Genomic DNA, 22,130 nt, shown 5'->3' with positions numbered 1-22,130 from the left:
CTTTTGAAACCCCTTTGTGATAGTGAATTAAACACTACAGTTCCTAAGGCCATAAACCTATGCACATTTTCCTGAGAGTAAACTCATTAAACACGGCTTCTGTGGAACCTTCTTCCACATAAACATGCATAGATATGCAGCCTTAAATTGCAACCGTTCATCTTCTCACCTGTGTAGAAGGTACACCACTAATACAACAACTGTATTGTAAGCCGCTGTGTTTTAACTTCCGTCCTCCTAAATGTTTCATCCTGCGGTAGCTGTATATTGATTTCTTATGCCTGTGTGCCATACAGGTTCCAGTGGTGGCAGTCATGACAACAGGAGGTGGGACAAGGTCATTCACAACAACATATGGCTGCATTAGGGGCCTAAAAAAATTAAATCTTCTAGACTGTGTAACGTACATGTCTGGCTTGTCTGGCACTTCGTGGTAAGTGGAACCGTCATGTGGAGTCTTTTAAATCAATTAGGACTGTTAATGAATGAAGAAATGACATACTGATCACACCTGCCAATACCATAGTGCCTTTATACAAATCTGTGGTGTGAACCCAAGTGCAGCATGCGTGGATCTCTTAGCCCTGGACTTAGAATTTTTGACCTATGGAATATAGTGTTTCATATATGTGTGGTTGCATGCTTACTTTTTCTTTTTTGCCCTTGAAAGTTTAGGCCACAACACACCGCTTTTAATTTCAAATCAATGCCTTATAACAGGGGTCAGGAAACTTTTTCAGTCCAATGTCCCTCAGACCTTGTGGGGGGCCAGACCATATTTTGAAGAAGAAAAAATGAACAAATTCCTATGCCTCATAAATAACCCAGAGATGCTTTTTAAATAAAAGCACACATTCTATTCATGTAAAAATGTGCTGATTCCCGGACCGTCCACGGGCCAGATTTAGAAGACGATTGGGCCGGATCCGGCCTCTGGGCCTTAGTTTGCCTATCCATGCCTTATAATATCAAAAAATATTATTATTCATAATTATTATCAATAACAGTATGACTATTATTAATAGCTTAGGTCATAAAAATTGTACATCTTTTTGTTTTGTTTTTCCCCAGGGCCATGACACACCTGTACAGAGATGCTTATTGGTCCCAGAATGATCTTGATGAAAAAATAAATGAGGCTAAGAAACAAGTGACCAAGAGCAAGATGGAGATGTTTACCATGGAGCGCATGAAATATTATTATCAACAGCTGAGTCAACGGAAACAAGAAGGATACAATACAACATTTATAGATCTCTGGGGGCTTGTCATAGAGTATTTGATAAATGATGGGGTACAGTATCAAATCTTTCTTTTAGTTCTAAACAATTGCTAATACCTGCATTATAAAAAATGAAGGGCAACATTGCTATGAGAATTCTGGAGGAAACTGCAAATAGTACAGGGGTACCAGGGGTGGAATCCAATGTAACATCAATTAAGGCCAGTGTGGTGTAGTGGTTAAGAGCGGTGGACTCGTAAGCTGGTGAACCAGGTTCGATTCCCTTCTCCTCCACATGCAGCTGCTGGATGACCTTGGGCTAGTTGCACCTTGCTGAAGTTTCTCAGCCTTTGAGACTCTTTAGGGTAGTGATAAAGCGGGATATCAAATCCAAACTCTTCTAAATGTTCCTTCATTGCAAGGAGTTCTTCCACATTCCAAAATCTGTTCTAGGAGTTCTCCCAACCCTCTGGAGTAGATCTGGGGAGGGCACACATGGGGATTATTATTATTTTTGTGTGGGGGAGGGGATTCCTGTTCTGCAAATGGAAATCCTTATAATGACAGGACATGGTAGTTGAAAATCGCCCCAGGAGACTCTAATGTGAAAATATTAAGGTTAAATTATTAGGGTGGTAGACACTTAAAAAATCTATAGTATGGTCATTCCAGGGTGGAATGTCAGTAATGTAAATGCTAAAGGGGGGGGGGTTCAAATCTATGTCCCAAGAACCTTATTAATGTGACATGCTTGCATATACTCAGGATTGCTACTGGTGCCCCTGATCTCCATATATTTCCTGGAATATCTCAACAGAATTTACAATAAATATGTTGAGGTCAGAGTGAGGGGTGTAGCACAGATATATATCCAGGTTTCATTTCTGAACAAATTTCACTAACCTAAGGCTTGTTGTACCATCATTTCTATTGGGATAAAGTGTCTGATTTAGCCACTCATGGCCGGGGGTGGTGGTGGTGGTAATCAGGCGATATTAAGATATTGGTCTGCATTAACAGAAGCACGGTGTCCAGCCATCGAGAAGCAATCATCCCACTCTGTTCTGTACTGGTCAGAGCATCTGGAATACTGGGCAGCACATTTTAAGAAAGACTTTGAAAACTGCAGTGCATTTAGAGGAGGGCAACCAGTATGATGAGGAATCTGGAATCCAAATACTGTGAGGAACAGTTTGAAAAAGCTGGGAGAAGGTTATGTGGATATAGGATAATTAATCACAAATATCCTGTCCTGTCGAAGATGGGACAGGGTTTGTTCCTCTGTTGCTCCAGACAGCAAGATGATTTGCTAGTTGTTACTGCATGTGTCTGTTCCATGGCTTTGTAAGTAACGTTTCCCCCCTCCCTTCACAATTAGAAAGATTGCCACAGGCTTTCGGACCAGAGGGAATCTTTGACAGATGGACAGAATCCATTGCCCATCTATGTGACCATCAATATTAAGGACAAATACAGCACTCAAGATTTCAAAGGTGAGGGGAAAGAGTAAGGAAATCAAATAACTTGTTCTGCATTTGAAGCTCTTTGGAATCCATGACATGTGAATGACAAAAATCACATATTTTGCATATCCTCATATGGATAAAATACTGGTTTTAGGCTGAAACTTGACCCATAATATTTACAAAGCCATAGCCTAGAAATTTAGCATTATATCTGGTACCCTAGCCTATGATAGGGTCATGTTTGCCTCTTAGTCAATATTCCACTATCTTTTCAGAGCTAATCAAATATTTAAAATACTCAAACGTTGGCATCAAAATCGGAGGTCAGTTCTTCTAACAGCTTAGCATTTTATTTTTAACATTTAATCTGACTTAAAGTTTCCTATACATGTGCAAATATATACACTTGCATGTGGTATATCTGTGAGAGGAGCAAAGCTCCCTTTTATACTCGTAAAAAGGCTCATTTGGTCTGAGATGGAAATAGGTGGGTCAAACCTTCTGTTTGTTTTGTGTGATACTGTGGGCAGCTGATTGCAGTGAGTGTTTTCGACTGCTTTATGAGTTTATACGATTCTGTGCCATTTCATTACATTTATGCTGCAGCGAGTAAACATCTTGGGGAAATTAGCAGAAAATAATACCCGAGAACCAAACTATTACACAGTTAGGTCCACAAATCCAATGACCCTTGCAATACAGCTGTATACTCAGAAGTCCCATTGCGTGGCGATTCCCGCCTCCTCCCAAGGTGGAATAAATAAAGACACAGGGCACCAGAATTTAGGTTAATGGGCGAAAAATGGCCACAACTTGATCGATTACAGGTAAGAGCGGTATTGGCTTTAGGCATTGGCCCTATCAGACTAACCGGTATAACCGGGAAGGGTTAAGCACCAACAGGGGGAGCCCCCGAGAAGCACATCCCTTTGCGCTCCCCGAGGGGTTACCGCTCGGGAGCGCGCTTTAGGCCCTAGCCTCCATAGGTTTCGGATGAAGCAACGCCCCCCAGAGTCCTTTAACGAACTACCCTTCAACATTTGGGGGAGGTGATGGCGTTCCTTCCCCCCATCTCATTTGCATAATAATACCCCTGCCAATGCCTAACCCCCAAACCAAAGGTGTTGTGACGTTTTGCTACGAAGTAGGCGAAAAAACCAAGTGGCTTCCAAAATATAGCCAATTAGCCAAATGGAAAAATTCCTACCAGGCCCCTTGCGGCGACCAGCCGAAGCCCATAGCAAAGTCCAGATGAGAACCTAAAGGGTGGGAGGGTGGGAAACCGCAGCTGCTGAAAGAAAAGAAAGGGGCGAACGTGGGTTGCCCCGACCTTAAATGCCCCTTACAAGTACCGCCCCCGCCGCCAGCTGATTGGCTGGCGCGGTGAATGATGAATCTTAATGACCCCGGGATTCCCCAAGTCCCGTGGGGCTGCAGCCAGCCCCGTGAGGGTGTGAATGGAGCGTGAGCCCGCAACCCCCCCTTCGTATGTCGGGAGTGGCTTTGCGTACAATGGGGCTTACATGCAAATAGGTATATATAGGAGAGCACCTTTATGATGTAATTCTGTGTAAGTTCCTTCAGGTTCAATGCATTAAGTATGTATAGCAGATGTAGGGAGCTTTTGGCTCTCCATATTTTGCTCACCTCCAACTTCAAGTATGGCCAAAGGCCAGGGATGATGGGAGTTGTAGTTCAGTGACGACTGGAGCACACATCACATTCCCCACACCTGATGTCTAGGGCTGCAGCCTTAGACTTAGAATTAGGGGAGTAAAAAAATTCCATTCTTAAACTAGCCAGAGTACTAGCCAGTGTTTGCTTAATGTTTGAAGCTGTACTGTTTTTAATATTCAGTTGGAAGCCGCCCAGAGTGGCTGGGGAAACCCAGTCAGATGGGCGGGGTATAAATAATAAATTATTATTATTATTATTATTACTACTACTACTAACCACTTATTCTCACATAAGGTAAAAGGTAAAGGACACCTGAATGGTTAAGTCCACTCAAAGGCGACTATGGGGTTGTGACCCTCATCTCACTTTCAGGTCAAGGGAATCGGCGTTTGTCCACAGACAGTTTTCTAGGTCATGTGGCCAGCATGACTAAACCGCTACTGGCGCACGGAGGACCGTGATGAGTGCCAGAGTTCACAGAAACACCATTTACCTTCCCGCCGCAGTGGTACCTATTTTTCTACTTGCACTGGCAGGCTTTTGAACTGCTAGGTTGGCAGGAGCTGGGACAGAGCAACGGGAACTCACCCTGTCACAGGGATTCGAACCGCTGACCTTCTGGTCAGCAAGCCCAAGACGCTCAGTGGTTTAGACCACAGCGCCACCCGCATCCCACGTATTCTCACATAGACTAGCCTCTATGTGTGAAGCTATTTGACTGAAATTTTTGGTTTAAAAGAAGTTCTCTGACAAATCATACCTGGTTAATAAGAATCAGAAAGAAACCAAGGGGGTAGGTTGTTGTTTTTTACCTAGTGTGGGTGCAGCACCTGTGTGATGCCCTCTGGGCTCAAAAGAGATCTGTTTCTCTCCTCCTGCTGCACATACAGACAGATCATGCACTTGGGACAACACAGAGAATGGGAAGCTGGTCTTACATGACCTGCAGAGGCCCATTTAGAGCTTATCCACACTTTCCTTTTGCACCACTCTTTCCAGGCACAAGTCCATACTTGAAAGCTCCATGTCCGAGCACAGTCGGAGGAAGCATCAATTCTAGTTGTCTGCAGATTGCCGTTTGCTCCACTTGAGCTTTAAAGAGCAGGTTTTTACAAGGCAAAAGGGGGGGGGGGTTGCTTGAACACAGCATTCTAAGGTACAGACCATGCCTTGGAAAAGCGGTGGAAAGTTAAGTGTGTGTAAGCCCTTAGTTTCATTATGTTTGAAAGTCACCTTCTCTGCTCTTACAGTATTTTATTTCCTCTGATTGTAGAATGGATGGAGTTCACTCCCTATGAGGTGGGGTTCCTGAAATACGGAGCATTTGTGCCTTCAGAAAACTTTGGAAGTGAATTCTTCATGGGTCGCATGATCAAGAAACTTCCAGAAAGCCGAATATGCTATCTCCATGGTAATGTATTTAACTGCCTTATGGGAACGTCAAAGTATTGTGATAACCTCATTAGCAGGAGTAGTTACTGTTGTGGCATCTCTGTTCCCCTTCTGTAGCCAAGGAAAAAGGTTTGAATAATAATAATAATAAATTTTATTTATATCCCACCCACCCCCCCAGCTGAAGCTGGGCTCAGGGCGGCTAACAACAATAAAACAGTAGAAAAATACAACACAACACTCTAAAATCATTCATTATAAAATTAATTCAAATCAAGCCACTGGCAACCATTGGGCCAGAGCTCCGTGAAGATTGCCGAGGGAGGGAGTCAGGCTGTGCCCTGGCCAAAGGCCTGGTGGAACAGCTCTGTCTTGCAGGCCCTGCGGAAAGATGTCAAGTCCCGCAGGGCCCTGGTCTCTGGTGACAGAGTGTTCCACCAGATCGGAGCCACAGCCGAAAAAGCCCTGGCTCTAGTTGAGGCCAGCCTAACCTCTCTGTGGCCTGGGACCTTCAAGATGTTTTTATTTGAAGACCGTAAGTTTCTCTGTGGGACATACCAGGAGAGGCGATCCCGTAGGTACGAGGGCCCTAGGCTGTATAGGGCTTTAAAGGTTAAAACCAGCACCTTAAACCTGATACTGTACTCCACCGGGAGCCAGTGCAGCTGATATAGCACCGGGTGAATGTGATCCCGCGGTGAGGACCCCGTAAGGAGTCTCACTGTGGAATTCTGTACCTGCTGGAGTTTCTAGGTCAGTCTCAAGGGCAGCCCCACATAGAGTGAGTTACAATAATCAAGCCTGCAGGTGACCGTTGCGTGGATCGCTGTGGCTAGGTCAGGGCAGGAGAGGTAAGGAGCCAACTGCTTAGCTTGGCGGAGATGGAAAAATGCCGCCTTTGTTATAGCTGCAATCTGCGCCTCCATGGAAAGGGAGGTGTTGAAGATTACACCCAAACTCTTAACGGACGGTGCTGGCACTAATTGCGCCCCCGCAAGAGATGGGAGTTGCCCACCCAATCCCATATCGTCCCGTCCCAGCCACAGGACCTCTGTCTTCGAAGGATTTAGCTTCAACCGGCTCCCACGTAACCATCCAGCGACAGCTTCCAAACATCTGGTCAGTGTGTCTGGGGCCGAGTCAGGATGGCCATCCATCAACAGATAGAGTTGGGTGTCATCAGCATACTGATGGCAACCCAGCCCAAAACTCCGGACAAGCTGGGCGAGGGGGCGCATAACGATGTTGAAAAGCATCGGGGAGAGTATTGCACCCTGAGGTACTCCACACACCAAGGAGTGGCGCGATGATAATTCCCCCCCAAGCGCCACCCTCTGTCCCCGACCAGAGAGAAACGAGCGCAGCCATTGAAGGACTGTGCCCTGAATCCCCACGTCGGCAACGCGATGGTCCAGGAGTTCGTGATCGCCATGTCGAAAGCTGCTGACAGATCTAGAAGAATCAGCAGCCCCGACCCGCCTCGATCCAACTGTCTACGAAGATCATCTGTTAGGGCAACCAGAGCCGTCTCGGTCCCATGACCAGCGCGGAAGCCGGACTAGAATGGATCCAGAGCCGATGTTTCATCCAGAAACCCACCAAGCTGTTCAGCAACCGCTCTCTCAATCACCTTACCCAGGAACGGAAGATTCGAAACTGGACGGTAATTGGATAGATCTAAAGGATCTAATGATGTTTTCTTTAAGAGCCGGCGCACCACTGCCTCCTTCAGTTCCCCTGGGAATGTCCCCGTGCCAAGGGACAAATTGATGATATCCCCCAGGAGGGCCCGCACCTCGTCTGGACACACTCTAATCAGCCAAGAATCTGGTCCATCTTAAAAGAGCATATCAAGCTTTAGGGCTACATCTTCCTGGGGCATGTTTAAATGAGTGCTTTTGTCATGCTGCATCCTGAGATAATAATATCATCATGCAACTTGGATCTGCTTGCCCAGCAAAACATCTAGCAATGGGGCTCACCCCCATTTCCTTTTATGCCACACTGTATAGGCACAGGTCCATGTCTGAGCATTTTCCTTTTTCCTTTTGTCCTGCCACTTTCCCCAGGAAAACCTGCTCTTTACTGCCAAATTGGAACAAATGACAATCCAAGGAAAACACAACTGCTCTTTCTGCTTTACTTTTTGCTTTCTTCTCTACTTTCTGCTTTCTTTACTTTCTGGCAGAAAGAGAAGGACCAACCACAATGCACCCTCCTTTCTACCTTGACAGAGATAACTCATGGTCATTCTTTATAAACTCTGGAGCTTCTTTCCTGCCTTGAAGAGCATTCAGAGTCAACCCGCTGTCTACTGTTTCCTAGCACCCTCATGCCCAACAGTGAGCTCATCTTAATTTCTGCACAGCTTCATATAAAGAGCAGTCTCAAATTATGCCGCTCTTTGTATATCTTATCAGACTCAGCATTCGAGATTGCAAACCAAAAGCAAGTGCAGACTGATATTTCTGTTAGAATTCCTGCTCCATGACTGCAGTCATGGGATTGTTGTCTATCACATGACGGTATATGTTTTGACTCCACAGAGTGGGAAGTGACGGAGACAGGATGTTTGTGTTACTGTGTTCCGTGAAGTGGGACTATTGTCCCTTGTTCCTTTTATCTTTGCTGTCTGATGCTAGAGAGAGAGGGAGCCATGTTGCAGTGCTCCATGTGTGTTTATATGTAAATAAAGTAGATTAGCCAAAATGCTGAGTTGCTGAGATCTGTCACGCAAGCTGTGAAGACTCTGTGGATCCCTAAGTGTGCCGATGTCTGTTGGCATCGGTTGCTGTGATGTTTGGGCTGAAGAAAGCTTTTGAAGCGCCCGCACGATCGTCCAGGAGGGAGAGAACATGCCAGTTGGGCATGTGTCTCTCCCAGGGTCCTACTTGAGTATAGGATGAGCTTCTGACAATTTCATCCATTGAGAGTGTAGCAGTAAAAGTTGTGACTGTGCTGTATCCCCCAGCTTGATTCATTTGCTCAGTTTATAGATGTTAATCTGCCTGATGTATATCTTCCCGGGCATTAAAAACAGAAGTTTAGACTATGTTTTGAGTTAAATATGCTCATATTCATGCATTCATGGTTGACTGAGAAGAACAAAGCAAGCTGAAAATAAGAGTCATTCTCAACTGGTTTGCCTTGAGGTCTTACTTAAATTTATTCGTGTGAACTCACTTTTCTTGTTCCCCGTCTCTCTCTCTCTCTCTCTCTCTCTCCCCCCCTCGTAGGTATGTGGAGTAGCATATTTTCTTTAAACTTGTTGTATATCTGGAACAGAGTTAATGATTCAGAGGAATTCTGGCACAGATGGACTCAAGACAAGTTAATAGATATTGGTGAGCTTTTCCTCTTCATGCATCTGATTCCTCCATTTCTCTGCTGTTAAATTGGTTGACCCAATATGCTACTTTAAGAGATGGAGGTTGGGAGTTATTTTTCCTTTAAAAACAACAACCATTGGGTGTCAATTTGGACACACAATTTTCATTCTCTGTGGGTCTTCTGAATAATTTTCTGTAAGCACAGTCGGTGTGTGTGTGTGTGTGTGTGTGCGCGCGCGCATCGCAGCAAGCCTTCTTTAAATGGGTTGAATAGTGACATGCCAAAACATAAGGCATACTGGCAGTGCCTGTCTCTGATGAGCCACGATGTATTTGATATAGCAAAGACTGGAAAACAAGGAAGCCACTAGCCTCATAGCTGTATGCAGTAGCAGCTGGGTACAGTGGGGTGCTGCTACCTCAACTGATCTCTGGCCAGTCATGTTGTTGCTGCTTACTGGGAGGTAGAGGGGTGCAGAGAGGTTGTCATGGTGCTGTGCTGCTGCTAGCGTGTTTGCACTGTGCCAACATTGCAACTGCCTCCCCTTCTACCTCCAAGTAAGTAGGACGTCAGGCGAGTAACATCCTACCATGCCACCTGTTAAAGGTTGTGTGCCCATACCTTTGGATGAAATGCCTTTCGCTTTTGATTTGTCTCAGAGGTGCATAGCACGGTCCACCTTGGAAGACAACTTGACAATGTATAGTCTTAAAGGGAGGTTACACGCCAGGTGAATTGCTGGCATGGTATCCGAACTGCCTAACCATTTTGACACTTCAGCCGAAAATGTGAAGCCAAAACAACATCAAAGCAATCTAGTTCAATGCGGTCAGTAGTGATGAAGGTTGGAGACTGTTATGCACCTATATGGACACATGTACAAAGTTACAGTGCTGTGTTAGGAAGCAAATCTCATTAAACTCAATGGGATTTACTTCCAAGTTAATACGCTTAGGATTGGGCCATACGTTGTCTTTTACAGTGTTCTTGCAGCGGGTTTGCTACCATATAGCTGTCCGGTAACTGAGTTGTCTAAGATTCGGCTTAGCAGCAAATCAGAGCATAGTTAGTGACTGCTTATTTTGTCACCTTTTGTATCTTGTTGCAGAGGAAGAGCCTTATTTACCTACAAGGCCATATGAAATAAGGAGCCATATGTACGTCCCAGCCGGAGAACTTGCCAATAAGCTCCGAGGGGTCTTGACTGATCGCTTTTCTGTTGCCCAATATCACAATTTTCTGAAGGGTTTTCAGATGCATAACTACTACTTGGAGAATGAAAATTTCAATAGATGGAAAGGTAAACGGGTTTATATAGTTGTCTATTGAAGCCACTGTTCAGTATTAGAACACTTGCTTTCCATAATCAAGGACCTCTGCCTGAGCATGGAGAGACACTTCCAGACACAGTTGACGCTGACAGTATGAAACTAGATAGCTCTACTGGGTGCCTTCCATATGTTTTGAACTACAATTTCCATGTTTCCTGACCATCATCCATGCTGGCTGGGGTTGATGGGAGTTGTAGTCCAGACTTCTCCAGACTCCAGATGTTTTAGATTATACTGACCAATGACTTAGTGTTTTGTTTTATTGGTTATATTCGCAGTGTTCTATTTTACAGTTTTATTATGATGCCTATAAATGGAATTATTATTAATAATAATACTCAGAAGGTGGCAATGTACAAAATCAAACCTTTCTGGAATTTGATATTCCAAGAAATTAATAAAATAACAATATAAAAAATGGAAGTCAAACCAGAATTAGCTTTATTAAATATATTTCAAGACACCCATCTGGATTTACATAATAAAGAATTAATAAGCCAGTTATTACAAGCAGCGAGATGCAACATTACCAGACACTGGAAAGACTTTTCTGGCACAACAATAGACAATTGGTATGAAACAGTTTGAGAAACAGCTCTTCTTGAGAGATTAACAAACAAACTACAGTTGACACCTGGACAGATCAAGAAAGATGGTTTGACCCCAGTGCGGTTTAATTTCATAACATACCCCAGTATTCCAGAAAAGGAGCAATCCCACCCCCACCCCCATCAGCATTTGGCCCGATCTTGTTGATCTAAATTATTATTATTATTATTACTCAGAACTAAGTCCCACTGAGTTCATTTTATTCCCAGGTAACTTGGTGTAGGCTTGCATCCTAAATTCATATACCTAGTAAGAAAGGACAAAGGTAGCAGGCTGTCTTCTGTGTTAGGACGCTTTACCCACAAATATTTTGACAGGTCAAAAGAGGGTTGGTGAAGGTCTATGGTTCTGATAGGTTCCAAAGCCCATAGGACAGGAAACCTGGTTGGACTACAATTCTCCACCATTATGGAAAGCAGACCACACACTCTGCTCTAAGTGATATTTGAATTCTCCTTAATCCAGTGCAATTTACTCCTAAGTAAGTGGCATATGACTGCAGCCATATTGTCATAGGTAAAAATGCCCTATGTATTTTAATTTAATTGGATTCCAAATTAGGTAGAAATATTCTTTTCTGATGGCAAAAAATATATTTCCTTTCCAGCTACGGTGTTAGATGGATGCCCAAATCAACTAACGGAACATGCAGACTCTATAGGACTGGTGGACGCTGGATTTTTCATCAATACAAGTTGCCCACCACTTTTAAGGCCAGAGAGGAAAGTTGATGTCATTGTGCATCTGAGTTACAGCGCAGGCTCACAAACACTGGTAATAGGTTTTGTGTTGCTTGTTTGTTTAAGGGATATATTTCAGGTTTATGTGGAAACATTGTGACATATTCTTATAAAATTTTTATTTGGTTTTCTGCTTTTATAAAAACAAAACATACACACAAAAAAAAGACAATGACAAAAACATGTATAAAATCAGCAAATCCCCGTTTCATAACCTTGTTCCCTGACTTCCCCCCACCTCCCCTCGTGCATCCCAGTTTCAAGATTATATCAGCAAGTTGGTATTTCTCCTCTTAACAATCTTATTCGTCTTAATACCTTTTTTATAATAAAAATTGATTTTCATAAGTTGGACTTAAGTTCTCTTCCATCGATTTTGATTTTATCTTAATTAAAAGTCATCTTAGCCAAACCTAGAAGTCTTAAGAGTTTTTAAGAGTCTCTTCTTCCCTCCCTCCCATCCCCGGTTTTTGTCCCTTCCCAATAAAAATCCAAATTCGAGATTCTCAGCCTGGGTTCCTCACGTCCGAGGCTTTCAAATCTCTTTCAGTCCCTCTCCGCCTGTCCTGTTGATAGTCCTTTATGTCAGTCGTCGGGTCTGGGAAAAGTTCTTTCACCATCAAAGTGTATCCTCTTCCCACAAGAAGATTCAAAGGTAACTGCTGAAGAATTTCCACAAAATCTATCTCTTCAAAGTCTAAGTCCAAACGGAGGCCCCAATCATATTTCTTTATTTTAAATTCCTGTATTCCATTTTGTCTTGGGACCTCCTCCTTCTTCTTCTGTGTCTTTCGCAGACTTATGGTGGATATATTCCCAGCGTCTCCTTGCTTGTATTCCACAGATGTCAACTTTTGGTTGTTACTTCCCAGGATTACTTCTTCTTTTTCTTGTTGTTTAGTCTCTTCCAGCTCTGTAGATATTGTTTCCCAATCAGCTGTGGATTCTTTCTCATTGAGGTCCTCAATACAAAGAGCAGAGTTGCCTGTTCCCAAGGTCATAGTCTCAAGTTGTTTATTCATGGCCAAACTCTGCTCTTGTAAGATTCCCACCAATTGAAACATCCTTTCGATTTCCACTAGTAACTTTCCTTCCACAGCCATTGTATCCATTGTAGTTTCACAGAATTCCCCCTAGGGGGAATCTGGCTACTTATTTGCCTTTTCACCAACAATCTTTTAACTGATTATTATTACTTTGTTTCCAACAGTTTTAGCTCAATTACAACTCATCTTAGTCCAGAGGGATCTTAAATGGCAATTTCTCACTTTAAACCGCCCGTTTGGCAGCTTTGACAGCTGTCAAACTCCGCAGCTCTTCCACAGGCACAAAGGCAGGACGTTCCCGAGCCCGGGAGGGGGGGTTGTTTAAGACAAAAGGAGGGTTTCCAAAACTCCACTCTCCAGCCCAAAGTTTCCTTTAGTTAAATCTTGGAAGTTAATGTCCTTTTTAACTCACCCCGCCAAGGGTAGGCTCTCCAGCTTAGCTCTTGTGTCGTTGCTTAGATCGTCTGCAAGGGGGGGGGGGTGCGGACTTCCTTTTAGCACACACCCCGGTTGTCTCCAATTTAAGGTAAATTTTTTTAAAGTCCCAATCCGTCTTACTCACGGGTGATTCTTTCAGTCCAAATTTTCAAGGAAGGAAGTCAGCGCTCTCTGGTCATGGCTCGCGGCTTCGCTCTACCAAGGTAGCGATCGACTCTCAGTGCCACGCCACCCCCGTATCCCCTCCGCAGCCTTTAAAAAGGCTCTTTGCGAATCAGGGGGGGCGCTTAAGGCACCCGCCGAGTCTTCAGTCCGCAGGCTTCCGCGCCTGCGGTTTTTAAGGGTCCCCGCGTCGCCGGCGCGGCAAAGACCCATCCTCGGTAGAGCCGATTCCCTCCGCAGCTCGGAGGGAATCCGCCATTTCCAGATCGCGTCAACCCGGAAGTGGCGGAAACATTGTGACATATTGCCCAAGGTCACCTCTCTAATTAACTGTCTGTAGCCAGAAGGCCACAGATTCCTCACCTAACTATAAATCAGGGGTATCCTCCCAATGTTGTTGGAATACAGTGCCCATCGCCCCTAACCACTGGCCATGTTGGTTGGAGCAGATGGAAGTTGGAGTCCAACATCTGGTGGGTACCAGCCTGGCAACTCCTGCTCTAAAATATCTGAATCTCACCTTGAGCACATTCTGGTGAGAACTTATAAAAGACAATAATATATTTATTTACCTATTTAACAAACAAAAATTACATACCACTTGAATGTAATAAAACTGCTATGAGGTTTATAATAGCATAAAAGATATGGCTGATCACACATCTACCAACCTGCAGCAGGTTTTTTTCCTTTGGGTTGCAGCAAGTTTAAAACATTACCACAGGGTGTGTTTTTTTAAAAACAACAACAACCCTAAATGCAAATTTTATTCTCCAGTAGGTAGTTAGGTAGAAAACAATGACTAATGCAATGAAAGAAAATACATTCTGTTGATGGAAGTAAAATCTAATCAAGGTAATTCCTGGGAATTCATCTCACATAAATTCTAGTCTGCTCCTCCTCTTTAAGTCATTAATTCCCAAGCTTAGATAATATTAATTTATAGGATCCATATGCCAAGGCCCTGTGACCTAGCTGGGGGAAACTAATAACCACACTGGACAATAGCACATTGGGTTTTGGGTTTGAATAACGCCAAAGCTTCATTGGTTTCAGCAGTGAATGGTTTGGCATAGGCCTTGAGTAAAGCCATTGCTATTCCACTCCAGCACATCTGCTGGAAGTGCATTTAAGCATAAACCACATCTTGGAAGGGGTGCCTATAACCTACATCAAATAGGGGTACCCCCTACCTGGGGTCTCTGTTGGAGGAGTGGTATGGCCCTAGTTCCCACCTAGGCATTGGACAGAAACCATTCCTCCTGGATCCTTTTGGATACTCTTTACCAAGGAGGGGCAGGCAATGGCTACAACCTCACTTCCATGCAACTTACTCAATGCCTAACCATCACCCAAGCTGAAATCAGCTCACTGTCAAACCACTCACGCCTGCAACCAATCCCTGATAGCTTCTACGATGTCATTTAGCCAGATTTTGTTGCCTGCTTTTTTCTTTTAATGAACCTGAACTCCTTAGTATCATCAGCAAACATGGCCGCCTCACTGCTCACTCCTAACTCTAGATGGTTTATGAACAATTTAAAAAGCAGGAACTCTGCTTTCTACTTCCCCCATTCAAGGAACTGTTCATTAATTCCTACCTTGTGCTTCCTGGGTGTCCCAGTTTTCCACATAGATTTTTTTAGTGGCATATGATTGCTTTTTAACATACATTTCTTGTCTTCTCTTGTTTTAACTTTCATGTGAATGAAGCCCCTAGAGCAAGCTTGCAAGTACTATATCCAGCAAGGTATCCCATTTCCACATGTTGTCCTTACGGAAGAAGACAAGAAACATCTAAAGGAATGCTACTACTTTGATCAATCAGATGTCCTTGGTTGTCCAATCCTGGTTTTCTTCCCATTAGTGAATGATACCTTCCGTTATTACAAAGCACCTGGTAAGTTACTGACAATAGCTAATAAACTCCACCCTAAGTGACAGTTATATCCAGTGCTGTCAGGCAATACAATTCCTGGAGGTGGGGAGATTTTTGCTGGACTTTCCCACTACCGAGAAATCAATTAATTCCTCTGAACTGAATTGTTGCAATCTGTTGTAAGCCATTGTGCAAATCATTTGATTGAAAGGCAGCGTATGAATCTTAAAAATAAAATATTTAAAATAAAATACCAAATCTCTGTGGTAACAACCCTGAAGTTTCAACCTCTGAATCTTGACTGACTACAACAAGCTCTAAGGCACTCGAATGGATCCAGGGTGCAGACTTAGTCATGCTTAAGAGTAAAGTAAAGGTAAAGGGACCCCTGACCATTAGGTCCAGTCGTGGCCGATTCTGGGGTTGTGGCGCTCATCTCACTTTATTGGCCGAGGGAGCCAGCGTACAGCTTCCGGGTCATGTGGCCAGCATGACTAAGCCGCTTCTGGCGAACCAGAGCAGCGCACAGAAATGCCATTTACCTTCCCGCCAGAGCGGTACCTATTTATCTACTTGCACTTTGACGTGCTTTCGAACTGCTAGGTGGGCAGGAGCAGGGACCAAGAAACGGGAGCACACCCCGTCACGGGGATTCGAACCGCCGACCTTCTGATCGGCAAGTCCTAAGCTCTGTGGTTTAACCCACAGCGCCACCCGCATCCATGCTTAAGAGTAGACCCACTGAAATCAATTATACTTAAGTTAGTCAGTAATGTAAGTCCCATTGATTAAAATAAAAGCCCTCTAAGCATGACTAAGTCTTTTGCTTCTTCTGTTCATACTTTAGTATGGTCAGAATAAGATGGTGCCAACAAATACTAATCCAGCCTTGAGTGTATGTTCTTATAATTACAATGATATTGTGCATTATTTAATATGCTTTATTAACTTCATTATATTATATACAATCAACTACTTTGAGACCCTCTTAAGTATAAAGAGATATCCAAGCCTGATAAATCAAATCAAAATAGGGCATTAAAATTGTGGTAGATTTATTTTTTATATAAAAAAACACAAAGCCAAAATTGTAAATGAACCATTCTAAGAACATTCTCATTGGATTAATACACATGTATGCTTCGGGAATAAGCCAACTATCTAACCATTAATAACTCGCCGTTTCTTTATCCTAGGCGAGAAACGCGATGGTGAAGCAGAGATGGCTGCAGGAGATGTTGATGTTTCCACCTGGAAGACACCATACAATACTTACTGGCTCACATACAGTGATGAAGATTTTGACAAGCTAGTAAACCTGAGTGAATACAACATCTTGAATAACGAGCACCTGATTCTGCAGGCTTTGCGTTCTGCTGTAGAACGGAAAAGGCGGCATTGATGGAGACAGTATAGATTGACTGGGGAGCTTGTGGGGAAGGCAGAAGATCAAGTAATGGTTGGCTAAAGTTACTGATTAATCTGAAGGCTTCAGTGGAATTTATTTCATCTCTCTTATAATGACTGTTTCATATTTCAGCAGGGGCACGGCAAGCTACAAAGGCCCACTTCTGGATATATTTAATAAAAAATTGGGAAAAAGCAGTGTATTTTAAGAATGCATGTTCTGTCTACTAAACACACGCACAATTCTATGGCAGAATGATCAGCACAGGTCAATTTGTTGCACACATACAAACCTACATCTGTAAAGCAAAGAGAAAGGGTTGTTTTAATACCAACATATTTTTTCTAAAACCCGTAGTTTGGCCAGAGATATAAATGCTCCTAAGAGATAGATACCGAAATATAGAATGGGGGAGAGGGCAATATTATGGATATAGTTACACATTAAAAATGAGGGCAAAAGAATGCACAGATTTGCATAAAATTAGTATGTGCCAGTGTGCATATCTAGGTGTAAATTTAGAAATAATTACTATAATGTATACAGAAATGTATACAGATTTCCTCATACTGGGGGAAACTGTGACAAGCTGACCAGTGTGCTTCTTATTCTGCTGTTCAGATGTTAACTACTGATGGGCAGCTCCAAGATCCTTGCTCTTGCTTCTTATGGTTTTTTTTATCTTTGAACTGGGACTTCAAACAGAGGGCTGCCCTCTGTAAAGCAGAACACAAAGCCACTGGGCACCCTAGAGGTTGACTTTCCACTCTTCTTAAATGTGCAGCAATTTGTGACAAAAAGAATCATTGGAGGTTCATGCGGTCTACAATTGCATACCCTCCAACATGTCCCAGAGGAGAACTGGGATATGTGTCTTTTGGGGCCATGCTCCTGCACAAGTCACGTGACTTGTGCAAGAACATGGCCCCCCCCCCAAAATGGGACATCCCAGGATCTAATCCAGGCATTGGCAAACTCCAGCTCTCCAGATGTTTGGGACTACAATTCCCATCATCCCTAGCTAACAGGACCAGTGGCCAGGGATGATGGGAATTGTAGTCCCAAAAATCTGGAGGGCTGGAGTTTGTCTACGCCTGATCTAATCAGTAGCCAGGATGGTTTTTGTAATTCTGGGATGTCCTGCTTAAATCAGGACAGTTGAGCAGGATATATGACAGTGTAAACCTGGAGCAGGAGAAGATAAGATGTCAAGTAGTGTTAAGGTAAAAATGAGTAAAATATTTAAGTAAAATTTCAATGTGGACATGAGGGCTCCTCCTACTCATGCAAAAAGCTGACAAAACAGAAGGAAGCTGAGTTTCAATAAGCTTAGAGAATTTTTCCTGGGGTGTTCTGCATATTTCTGAGTACAGAAGTTTGGACTACTTGCATGCAGTTGCAAGCCAGGCCCTGGTGGAGTATCTTTTCCCACTGTACACTGGAAATTCTCCTTCAAAATAACATGCAAATCCTATTGGGATTTCTGGGACTTGTAGGCAGCAGGAAAAGTTGTTCTACCAAGGCCTAGGAACATCGGCAACCTTTTCCCATCTAAATGCACACTTTTGGGTGAAACAGCAGGAGCCCATAGGATCGAAGGGAGCACAGTCCTACTTATTTTGCTTGCAATGAGCCTCAAACATAACTGTGTTCACTTCAGTCCTACCTGCAAGCATCTTAGTAGGAGGGCTCAGCTATGCCAGTGCCCTGATTGAATCATTGGACCTCAGCTCTGAGTACCAACCAGGTTAGAAAGCCCATGGAGGAATGTGCAGAGATCAAGGGACAAGAAGGACACATTAGTTATTAGTTAGGTGAAGAAACTTCATGTAATCATAGAACTTGTGGCTGTTTAGCCCTGTGAGAAGTGGTAATTAGGTGGAGATGTTGATAGCATCAATTTTCAGAAAGAAGAGGAACACCTACAGGATACCACCCCTCTTACTTCAGCAGCCCAGCTTGGGGGGGGGGGTGGATCTGCTTCTACGAAGCTATTGGCTTAATGCATCCATCTTCATCTAAAACAGAAAGAAAGCCTAAGTAAATGGGTTTCCTCACCCTTGCCTCCCTCCCCTCCCTCAGTGTTAGTTTAGAGCTGGGCCAAATACCTGCCTTTTGCTTGGGTCAAGGGTCCCCAAACCGTGGTCTGCGGATGAACTTCATTTCAGATGGTCCACAGCACATCGGAAAATATATATATATATTTAAAAACCAAGCATCATCTAGCATAGTGTGTTACAGTTGATACAACAGTCCACCAAGACCCTCAGCAATTTTCAAGTGGTCCATGGGGGGGGGGGTTGGGAGTCACTGGCTTATGCTACTATGTAAGGGCTATGTAAATCATAGCAACGGGTGGGATTCGTCAAGTGAGGGTTGTCAGCAGAAGGCCTGCACAAAGACTTTGGCTTGTGCAATGGGGCTCCCCCTTTCTCCTCCCCCATGCAACCCATAATTGGCTTGAGGGGTCAGGAGAACCCCTAGAATAGTGCACATGGGAAAGAGAGGGGAACGTTGTTCCATTTGGCAAGCTTACACTGATGGAATAATTAGTAGAAAAGGACACTGAATTCTTCCTAACGTGTTACCACATAATTTGTGGCCCTACAAATCTTGATGTTATTTATTAATGCATGCACTGCTTAATGCCAAAATAAGCAATTTACAATTATAAAAAACAAATTGAAGAAGCACTGAAATATAAACAATCATAATTAAAGTACACAAACATGCAATAAAACAGTCCCATTAAAAGAACACAGTAATTAAAAGAGGCGACTCTGGTCAAGAGATGAAGGGAATGCCTATGTAAACAGGTGTGTCTTCAAAAGCTGGCAGAATGCCAAGCAGGAAGTGCATCCCATAATGCCAGGGCTGCCAGCAAAGAGACCCATCCCTGTGCCAATGATCCTTAGGTTTTTGCAAGACTGACGAGGTTCCGTTTGCTGAACTTGATGTACCACTAAGTGTACAGAACACAGCATTCTTACACCAGCTGCAGTTACCAGTGCATGTGTCACAGTGGCAAAACTATCTCTGTCCAGAAAGGGTGTAGTCGATTTGCCGGCTGAAACTGGTAATAGGCTCACTTGGCTCTGGAGACCACCAAGTCCTTCAAGGACAAAGAAGGTTTCAAGAGCAATGCAAAATTAAATACCTGTTTCCATCAGAGGGAGTGCAACCCTATCTAGAACAAGCAAAACCCCCAGTTCTTGAACCTGGGACTCACTTACCCCCCCCCATCATCTCTGTCTTAGCAGAGTTCAGCCTCAGTTTATTGACCCTATGCAGGTCTCTGCTGCATCCAGAAAAGGATTCACCTTGTGCATAGCATTGGGGACAAATCTGCTGCCCTAACAGCAGTGATTTCACAACATATCTGCAACACAAATATCATCATGCCACTACTGCAGAACAGTCACAAAATGATTGCACAATAATGACTGCTCCCTGCATAAAATGGGGGGCGACCTTTGCATGGATTGCACAGCCCCTGGATCTTGAGCGGCTCCATCAACACAGGCTCAGCTTCGCCTTCCCCCAGGTGGGATACCTGGAGGTCTCCGCCTACCTCAGTCAGTTGCCCAATCCCGCCTGGGGGAAGCGTTGCCAAGGAGACCAGGCCAGGTAGGGGAGGGACTACCTGCCCACACAATAGAGGGAGGATCTTACCTGGGAATCATCATCATGCCACTACTGCAGCACAGTCACAACATGATTGCACAATAAAGTGATACACTGTGTTCCACAGCTTTTCAGAATCATGCTGCAATAATTAGTGTTTCAGGAAGTAAATTTGGGAAGGCTTTGGGAATATATTTATATAATGTATCATATAAGTCATTTGCTGTGGCAAAACAGGCAACAGAGGACATACTTCTCAGTATGAACCTGACACAACTTCCCAGGTTGTGTTCTCTCCACCTCTCCGATCTAAATACCGTGGTACCTCAGGTTACAAACACCTCAGGTTATAAACACTTCAGGTTACAGACTCTGCTAACCCAGAAATAGTACCTCAGGTTAAGAACTTTACCTCAGGATGAGAACAGAAATTGCACACCGGCGCAGGAGGCCCCATTAGCTGAAGTGGTACCTCAGGTTAAGAACGGTTTCAGGTTAAGAACAGACTTCCGGAACGAATTAAGTTCGTAACCAGAGGTACCACTGTAAAAGCAAAAGTATAAAAGTCATTCTCTCATTCTCAACAACTCCAATTATAGCCAAGTCCCCATTTTAAATAGTGATTCTACTGTGTTTGCCTAGGGATGACTATCAATTGTTGCTCAGAGGTTAATTTCGCTATCCTTGTCTGATTTTGGATTTTTCACCTAGAGGCTTCACTATACGTTGGACCCAAGAGACCATTTCTCACCCGACAGCCAGTACAAGAAAAATGTCTCTCCCTGGCAGAGAAGGTCCTATGGCTTCTTAGCGATACTAACATTTCATTGACTCACAAAGTCACCCTTTTTGCTCTGGTGGCCAAAAAGATCAGAAAGAAGACCCTAGACAATATAGCATGGAACTGTAAGGGAGAGATCTAAATAGAGACTATTATTCATGGCATGGCATCCCTTTATGTGTATTTATTTTTTATTCAGATTTGTCATGGTCAATGGCTAGTACATTTTAAAAACTACCTAGAGACTTCCCCTGCTGGCAAAGTGTTGAAAATGTTAGGGAAGAAGATGGTGCAAAATGATGTTCTCTCATTCCTAGCCATACAACACAGTAGAATAAGAAGCCCTGCTCTTAGCTGTGCCCTTTACTGCAATAGACTTGGATATGGAATTTTCAGAATGACTTTTCAATATTTTTAGACCATGTCTCATGTAGTTTGATTGCAGTATTACTTCAGAACAGTCACTAGTAAGGCAATGCTGGGATACGTTTCAGCAAAGGCTGCTAAACCAGCCTAGGGATGAGTTAGTGCTGCATCATTAATGATTTCTGGAACTGGAACTTCTTCAGGATGAATGAAATAATACCTGTCCCCTATTGCAAAGGACATAGGCACATGACTCTGGAATTAACCCAGGTTGAGAAGTAGGCAACTGTAAGCATAAAGCTCAGTTTAAGGTCCTGAATCATCATGCAGTATCAACCATCATTCCCCAGAGTAGTAGGCAATTGGATTTATATTCCGGTGCAAAGTGATGTCATAGGTGATTATGGCTTGTGATAATTTAATAGAAAGTCCCAAATGGGATCTTCAGAGCGATACAGGTGTTAGTGTAACCTTTCATAGAATCTTTCATAGAATCGTAGAATTGGAGAGTTGGGACCACGAGTGTCATCTAGTCCAAACCCCTGCGATGAAGGAATCTTTTGCTCAGCGTGTGGCTCGAACTCACAAGCCTGAGATTAAGAGTCTCATGCTCTAACAGCTGAGCTATCCCAGCTGAGCACTATCCCTGCTAGCTCAAA

The 22,130-nt window shown here is 43.6% G+C and overlaps 1 protein-coding gene across 1 annotated transcript in view; it reads left to right on the top strand.

The window, feature by feature from the left end:
- Positions 1-16,897, top strand: part of LOC310708516 (cytosolic phospholipase A2 epsilon-like) — a 43,761-nt gene extending 26,864 nt beyond the window's left edge. The window contains exons 13-21 of the mRNA XM_083506898.1: positions 297-433; positions 1,072-1,294; positions 2,601-2,715; positions 5,639-5,776; positions 8,994-9,101; positions 10,196-10,387; positions 11,635-11,801; positions 15,127-15,313; positions 16,489-16,897. Of these exons, the coding sequence (XP_083363024.1) occupies positions 297-433; positions 1,072-1,294; positions 2,601-2,715; positions 5,639-5,776; positions 8,994-9,101; positions 10,196-10,387; positions 11,635-11,801; positions 15,127-15,313; positions 16,489-16,694 (1,473 nt within the window). The 3' untranslated portion in view covers positions 16,695-16,897. The remainder of the gene's footprint in view (positions 1-296; positions 434-1,071; positions 1,295-2,600; positions 2,716-5,638; positions 5,777-8,993; positions 9,102-10,195; positions 10,388-11,634; positions 11,802-15,126; positions 15,314-16,488) is intronic.
- The last annotated feature ends 5,233 nt before the right edge of the window (positions 16,898-22,130 follow it).

The sequence above is a fragment of the Podarcis liolepis genome, assembly GCF_965112155.1.
Source record: "Podarcis liolepis genome assembly, chromosome: 1".
NCBI lineage: Eukaryota > Metazoa > Chordata > Lepidosauria > Squamata > Lacertidae > Podarcis > Podarcis liolepis.
Note: the sequence above shows the minus strand (reverse complement) of the source record. Positions and strands in the feature narration are given on the sequence as shown.